This window comes from Lontra canadensis, unplaced genomic scaffold (assembly GCF_010015895.1).
Source record: "Lontra canadensis isolate GAN:19392208 unplaced genomic scaffold, GSC_riverotter_1.0 scaffold13, whole genome shotgun sequence".
NCBI classification, from domain to species: Eukaryota; Metazoa; Chordata; class Mammalia; order Carnivora; family Mustelidae; genus Lontra; species Lontra canadensis.
Window position 1 is genome coordinate 1246155 of NW_022631007.1, and position 8086 is coordinate 1254240.

The 8086-nt window shown below is 52.2% G+C and overlaps 1 protein-coding gene across 1 annotated transcript; it reads left to right on the forward strand.

Moving 5' to 3' along the window:
* Window positions 1-210: 210 nt before the first annotated feature.
* Window positions 211-3436, forward strand: INHA (inhibin subunit alpha). Its single transcript, XM_032857311.1, has 2 exons — window positions 211-799; window positions 2404-3436. The coding sequence occupies exons 1-2, from the start codon at window positions 526-528 to the stop codon at window positions 3234-3236; spliced, it is 1107 nt and encodes a 368-aa protein (XP_032713202.1). The 5' UTR covers window positions 211-525; the 3' UTR covers window positions 3237-3436.
* Window positions 3437-8086: the final 4650 nt, after the last annotated feature.

Here is an 8086-nt window from a genome sequence, read left to right on the forward strand (position 1 = left end):
TCCCCCCAGGACTGGCCTAGCAGCTGCTTGGTTGAAAGGGGCCCCAGAAGGTCTGAGGGGCTGTCGCATTCTGTCTTTGCGACGAATAACACTCTTAGGAGCTGGCAGACCGCAGCTCCAGCTCCGAGGCTCCTGTCCCACCTGATGTCACCTCTGTGCTGGGTATAGGGATGTGGCTGTGTGTGTGTGAGAGAGAGAGAGAGTGTAGGGGAAGGGGTGGTATGTGTGGGTCAGGTCACTCGGGGTGAAAACCCTCACCAGCCCCCTCCCCCACACACTTGGCAGGAGTGGAAGATAAGGCTCAGGGCCACAGACATCTGCGTCAGAGATAGGAGGTCTCAATGCCATGGGCAGGGGCCACTCTGGATTGCAGGGCGTGGGAAGGACTGGGGAGACCAGGATGAAAAGGGTAGAAGAGGACCCGAGGTGGGATGCTGAGGGCAGAGTGGGGAAGCAGGGGGCAGACCCTGACAGAACGGGCACAGGGCAGGGAGCGGGTTCACAGTTGGCAGGGCTAGGTGAGCTATGTCGCCCCATCTGCCACTCCTGCTCCTCTTGCTGCTGTCCCCCAAAAGTGGGCATGGCTGCCATGGGCCAGAGCTGGACCGGGCACTTGTGCTGGCCAAGGTGAGGGCCCTGTTCTTGGATGCTCTGGGGCCCCCCACACTGGCTGGGGAAGGAGGGGATCCTGGAGGCAGGCGTCTGCCCCGAAGACATGCCCAGGGGGGCTTCCTGCGCAGGGGCTCTGAGCCCAGGGAGGAGGAGGATGTCTCCCAGGCCATCCTTTTCCCAGCTACAGGTAATGAAGGTGGGGACCGGCAGGGCGACTTGGAGAAGCAGTGTGGTACATACAGCGTGGGCTCCATGGCCAGACAGGTCTGCGTTTGAATCTCCCGTCTCCTCACCCGAAAATGGGCAATAATGCCTACCTCTCAGGATTAAGCGAAAAGGTGCAAGGCTCAGGGGAGGCATTTGGGAGACATTCATCTGGGAGACCAAGAGTCTCTAGAGACAGACATTTGGGTCTGGGCCCCTTTCCTTCACCCTTCCTTCTTCCTCTGCCTCTGCTCCCTACTTCAAACCTTGTTTCTTTTGTTCCAATTAGCTGAGACTTGAAAAGATACCAGAAATGCAGGGGTAAGATTTGTTGGGAAACTTTTCCAGGAAATTAATCTACTTTCTCTTAAATTGCCTTTCATCTCCATATGTGTGTTTTGCAGTTCCACTAACAGAACCAGTAAAGCCTTCTTCCAGGTGGACTTTCTCATAATCCGGCTTATCCTTTGCTTCAGAGAGGAGCTCCTTCCTCCTTGTGCCTTGGTCTTGTGCTTTGTGCAGCGCAGTGACTCAGGGCGGCTTTCGGATCGGGTGGAATCCCAGCCTGGCCACTTAGTAGTTAAATGTCCCTTCCTCTTTGTCACCCTGTTTCCTTATCCGCAGAATAGATCAATCGTGAGATTTTAAATGAGAGAATGCGTGGGACAGTGTCGTCCCAATTTCTAGTCCTTCCCCTATCTGCGTACCTGTTGTGGAAGGACGCCTACTGCCTTTCTTAGAAAGCACTGCCCTCTATCCTGGGTGATATGCTTTCTCCTCCCAACCCCCCACCCCTGCCGCTTTTTCTTTCAGATGTTAACCTATTTTTTTAAGTGGAATTAAAAAAAATACTTATTTTTTTTTTAAGAAAGAGAGAGCACAAGCTGGAGGGGCAGAGGATATCAAGCAGACTCTATGCTGGTGTGGAGCCCAGTGCGGGGCTTGATCCCCCAACCCTGAGATCATGACCTGAGCTGAAACCAAGAGTAGGATGCTCAACAGACTGGGCCACCCAGGTGCCCCTAAACGCGGAATTGTTTTAAAGACTGTATCATGCAGTATTTCTGACAATATAAAAAGATACATGGGGTGGGGTGCCTGGCTGGCTCAGTCAGGAGAGCGTGTGACCCTTGATCTTGGGGTTGTGAGTTTGAGCCCCACGTTGGGTGTTGAGATCACTTAAAAATAAAATCTTAAAAAAAATTTTTTTTAAAGCTATCTGGGGGAATAAAACAAATGCCTCTGTATTCAAGGTACCTTCATTCAAGATTCTGTTTCACATGACCGGTGAACAAACATTTAGGTCTAACGATGCCAAGCGCTGGCGAAGGGCAGCAGGGCCTCTTACATACGTGGCTGACGGGAATATTAATTGGTAAAACCATTTCGGAGAGAAGTTGGCAACATCTTGTATTTTTGTAGTCCTTTAGGGATGAAATAACAAATGGAGAGCTTCTGTGCGTGGGCAGAGCGCTCAGAGTGTGGCTGGCTGGTGGCCAGCAGTCGCGTCCCTGCCATTGGGGAAGAGGAGAGGTCCCAGGCTCTCCTGGTCGGGGCTGCCCTCTTCCTTCCCTCTGTCTCCTGCAGGTGCCAGGTGCACGGACCAGCCAGTGGCTAGAGAGCTGACCCCGGAGGCGGAGGACGGCCTCTTCACATACGTGTTCCGGCCATCCCAGCACATGCGCAGCCGCCAAGTGACTTCAGCCCACCTGTGGTTCCACACGGGACTGGACAGGCGGAGCAAAGTGGCTTCCAATAGCTCTGGGCCCCTGCTAAGCCTGCTGGCGCTGTCATCGGGGGTCCCCATGGCCGTGCCCATGTCGTTGGGCCAGGCACCCCCTCGCTGGGCGGTGCTGCACCTCGCCCCCTCTGCCCTCCCTCTGCTGACCAACCCAGTCTTGGTGCTGCTGCTCCGCTGCCCTCTCTGTTCCTGCTCAGCCCGGCCCGAGGCCACACCCTTCCTGGTGGCCCACACTCGGGCCAGGCCACCCAGTGTGGGGGAGCGAGCCCGACGCTCCACTCCCCCACTGCCCTGGCCCTGGTCTCCGGCCGCTCTGCGTCTGCTCCAGAGGCCTCCGGAGGAACCTGCCTCCTATGCCGACTGTCACAGAGCTGCGCTCAATATCTCCTTCCAGGAGCTGGGCTGGGACCGGTGGATTGTATACCCACCCAGTTTCATCTTCCATTATTGCCATGGGGGATGTGGGCTGTCTGCCCCACTGGACCTGTCCCTGCCGGGGCCCGGGGTTCCTCCCACCCCTGTCCAACCTCTTTCCTTGTTGCCAGGGGCACAGCCCTGCTGTGCTGCCCTCCCTGGAACCATGAGGCCCCTACGTGTCCGTACCACCACAGACGGCGGCTACTCTTTCAAGTATGAGACGGTGCCCAACCTTCTCACACAACACTGTGCTTGTATCTGACGGCGTCCTGCTGGTAGCCAAGTCCGCACCCATCACCAGCTGGAAGAAAGGGCAGAGTTCAGAAAATGGATGGTTCCCACTGCCCCCTCCTTCCGTCTCTCTCTGCCTCAGGGCTCCCTTCCCCATCCCTCCCCTGTCCCATGGGTAACATGGGACAATAAACAACACAGTGCATATGACTTGGCACACATCCTCTGGCTTCTCTGATATGGTGGGAGGCAGGTCTGGGCCCCAGGAGCATGGGATCATAGGATCTCAGGTCACATAGCCTCACTCGACCTTGAAGTCGTGGAGTTCCAGAGCTGGGATTGGGTATGCCTCCCGGTGGGAAGCTACAACTCTTGCAGAAGACACAAAGTGTTCTGAGCTGTTGGTGGCCGCTCCGGAGACCGCTGGAACCCCTGCTCTTCTCTGCCCGAGCTGATGGACCCCTAGTTCAAGGTCAGGGGAGTTGTAGACTGGCTGGGGATGATGGTTTTCAGGGCCTCACTGGAGACAGACATTCCGAGCAGCTTAGATCTTGGGTTTCTCAGGAACTTGGGTGGGAGATAAGGCAAAGACAGATGAGTTGGCAGGGCCTGGAAGTTGACAAGGGCAGAGAGCGGGGAGAACGCTCTGGAAGAGCAGAGCCTACTACCGGAGAAACAAGCTCTCGGGTCCGTGTATGCACGTACACACACTCCGTGTCCAGAGAGAGGTGCAGAGAGTATTTTTCCCACTGTGTTTCCTGTCAGTCCATTCCTGCCTGCTTGTCTGGGCCTGCTTCCCTGGCCTTCCTCCATGCTTTGTTCACTCTCCCCCGGCCCCTCCATCTGGTTGTCCTCCTGCCCTGCCCCAGGGTCTTGGCTCTCTGCCAGTAGCTTCCATCCAGTCTCCCTTATAAAACGGGGGTGTTCAGGTCCCTCCGACTGAAAGTTGGAGCACTTTCTGATAGTTACCGCACGACTGCAGTGCACATGCCTGCTAACGGTGACTTGTCAGCGTCTCCTTCCTACGAACCCTGCTTCACTGGGTGGGTAAGTGCCTGCCCTAGGAAGGGGCTGTGGAAGGGCCAGACTTCCATCCCGTCACCCTTAGGCTAATGTCTTCCCCCTCTCTGAGCTGAGCTGAAGGAGCTACTCTTCCTCAGGGCACAAAAGAGCAGCCCACGCCACACTCTGGAGCTTGGCCCCAGTCTCTGTTGATGCTGAAACACCAGCGAGGCCGCTGCTGCTCCAAAGGTGGGACCCTGCCTGTTCACAGTCCCCAGTCTCTCCCAGCACCCTCCTCTAGACCTAGCACTGCAACTAATCTGTACTCAGGGCTCCTGGGGTCCCCACTCAGGTGGTGGACTGGCGAGAGGGCTGGCTGGACTCGGGCAGTGGTGGGAACGAGATTTCCTCCAGTCTCTCCGAGCTTCATGCTCTCGCTGTCTGGCTTCCCTTGCCAGAGCCTCCCTACCTTGAGAGAGGCCTTTCCCTGGGATCTGCAATCCTCCTTCTAGGCCTGGGCCTGTGTAGCTCAGACTTACCCTATCCCAGGGATGTGGATGACATCTGAGGGGTGTGGGCTCTACCGAGAGGCACAGCGTTCTCCACTAGGCACTGCTGGTAAAAAAGTTTTCTCGTACCTGAGACAGAGAGAGAGCCGTGAGAACAAGGTAGTGTCCTTTACAAACCCGCCGGACGTTTTCATTGGAAAGGGATATGCTTTATTTGAAAGTTATCCTTTCTCTGTGTGTGTATGTGTCGATATGTGTGCGTGAGAGACAGAGATCAAAAATATTATTTCTTTTATGGTATTTTATGATGTATTCTTTTATGATTATTTACCAAAATTAAAAGTTGGCAATTTTGGGGGTGCCCGGGTGGCTCAGTCAGTTGGGCATCTGACTCTTGGTTTTAGCTCAGGTCATGATCTCTGGGACAGGCTCTGCTTTCAGTGGGGAATCTGCCTGAGAGTCTCTTGTTCTCCCTTTCCCTTTGTCCCTCCCCATACCTCTCCCTTCCCCTGCTCTCTCTTTTAAAAAAATCTTTAAAAAAAGAAAACCAAAACAACAAACCACTTGGGATTCTAATTTGGACCCTAAGATTTGTCTTTGTAACTTTGCTGCTGAATTCTGTGAAATCCCAAAGTCTGGTAGTCACACAGGCCTGAGCCACCCTTTCCAGAATCTCGAAAGCCTTATTAAATTCTGTTAACTTAGCAAATCAGAGCGACACATCCTTCTCTCCCTAAGAGGGCCTGACAGTGGCTAAGGACATCTTTTTGTCCTTATTTACTACCAGAAGACCAAGAGCAATAGATTTCAGAGATGCTCTTTGTTCCCAGGGCTAATCATTAGAAATGCTGAATACTCTTAATTCAGTTCAGTTTGAACAGAAAATGCTACTCAAACTGACTTAAACCAAACTAAATTAATTTTTTAAAAAGATTTCGCTTATTTATTTGTCAGAGAGAGAGAGAAAGCACACACAACAGGGGAATCAGCAGGCAGAGGGAGAGGGAGAAGCAGGTTCCGCATTGAGCAAGGACCCCAGGATCATGACCCAAGCTGAGGGTGGACACTTAACCAACTGAGCCACCCAGGCAAGAGACTGGGCTGTGGGGATGGGTTTAGGGTCGGTTGGGAAGGCCTGATAGACAAACTAAATTAAATTGAACTGAATTTAAAAATCACTGGCTTGTGAGAAGTCTGTGGCCACAGCTGGCTAAGGTTTAGCTTCATGTGGGGCTCCAAGGATGTTGCCAAGATCCAGCTATAGACTCCCCTTCCCTCGGGCACACGGTGGCTTGAGCAGTTTCAGGTTCCCATTGTCTCACACCTGGTCTCAGGAGGGAGTTGGCTTGCGGATGTCCCAGAACAGGTCTTGGTGTCCCTGATTGTCCTGCTTGGGATCATGTGCTCCAGGAAAGGTGGCTGAGCAGACAGATGCCTTAATGACTTACATCCTATGTCCTACCCTTGGAGCCCAGAGCCAAAAGCACAGAGGCCAAAGGCGACAAAAGGTGGTCCCCCAAAGCAGGATACAGTTACCACAAAAATGGGGAGTTGATGCTGAGGGCAGGTACTGTGGATGCCTCCTCCTAATTCTCTCTAAAACCCAGCCCTTCTTCCATCCCTACACAGACCCTATTCTGTCACTTGCAGACCCTGTTCTGTCATTTGCGGGGCAATTCTTCAGGGGCAGTGCAGCAGTCTCCTTAACCAGTCCCCAAGCAACCATTCCCTACTGTCTGGTCCACTTGCCACCTGGCTGCCAAAGGATACTTCTTTTGTAATCATGCCCCACAGTGGCTTAAAAAGTCGTCTCCACAAAGTTCAACCCCCTCTGTGTGTCTAGCAGCCCTTCCCAACCGACCCTAAACCCATCCCCACAGCCCAATCTCAGACATGTCCCTCCCTTCCTCTCCCCGCCCAACCACACAGGCCAGAACTCTGCTCAGATAAATTCCGACCCTTCCTCAAACACATCATTTTCTTCTCTGGCTGCCCTGGCTTCAGCAGTCTCTTTTCCTCAGGCGATGCCTCCTTGAAGATCCAGTTCTGATGCCATCTACTCTGTGACTTCCCTTCACTCCCAGATGGCGACCTGGCCACTCTTCCTCATTGCTTCCTGGGGGCTTTGTTCTTGAACGTTGATTTGCCAAAAAAAAAAAACACCAAAAAAACAAAACCCAAAAAACAAAGAACACATAGATATGTTCTCATGGTAACGATTCAGCTGTGGAAAATAACGCAGAGGTTCTCCTCGCCCGTCTGTCCCCTCTAGAGAGCTAAGAATCCTGCCAGACACATTTCTGTGAGTTTACGTACAGACACATACCTTGTCTGTATGTAGATTTTCCCCCCACAAATGGTATCATGCCTTATGCATTGGACGGAAACTCTTTTACTTTATGTTCTGGGGGCTTTCTTTGATTTTATTTCCAGTCCTTATTACCTTTTACCTTTTTTATTTCTTCTTAGAAATCACGCACCCCACACCAAATAATCTTCTTTTGTTAATTTAAGTATTTAGATAACAAACACATATACAGAACCTACAATGTGCCAGATAGGTTACAAGTAAAAGCGCATGCAATCCTCATAACTATCCTATGAGGCATGCACCGATGCCATACCCATTGCATAGATGAGAAAACTGAGGTACAGATAGATTAAACATTTACCCAGAGTCACATCCCTAATAAGTGGTAAGCCAGGATTGGGACTCCAGGAGTCTGGTTCCGCCTCTAGGACACGTGGTGCGTGGCTTCTCCTCGCCACTCTTCTTCAAATTCGCTCAGCTGAGGAGATGAAAATGTGTCCATTGATAAGGAAGACAATCTAGCCCCAGGACACTTGTGAAGATGGCAATTTCTTTCTTTCTGTCATTTTTTAAAAAAGATTTTATTTATTTGACAGAGAGAGAGTGCTAACATAAGCAAAAGCGCACAAGCAGTGGGGAGGGGCAGACTCCCCACTGAGCAGGGAGCCTGATTGGTAGGGGGCTCCATCCCAGGACTCTGAGCCAAAGGCAGATGCTTAACGACTGAGCCACCCAGGCATCCCCCACCTGCCCCCGCCGTCTTTTTTTTTTTTTTTCCCCGTCACTTCCCCTCTCTCAGAAAGTTTTCTCCCCCCCCCCCCCCCCAACAACATTCTTTATTGATAAGCAGACACAAAATGACTGACCTCACCCATGGTTGTCTTTCTGCTCATTGTGACATAATCTTTCTTGAGATGATTATAGTTTTTTTAAGATTTTATTTGCAGAGAGAGCGAGAGAGCACAAGCAGGGGGAACAGCAGGCAGAGGGAGAGGGAGAAGCAGACTCCCCTGCTAAGCAGGGAGACGACATGGGACTTGAACCAAGGACTTCAGGATC

Excerpts from the sequence above, each read along its gene's own strand:
- INHA (XM_032857311.1), top strand. The coding sequence starts at position 526 with ATGTCGCCCCATCTGCCACTCCTGCTCCTCTTGCTGCTGTCCCCCAAA. Across the intron at positions 800-2,403 it reads CATCCTTTTCCCAGCTACAG|GTGCCAGGTGCACGGACCAG; the intron begins GTAATGAAGGTG and ends TGTCTCCTGCAG.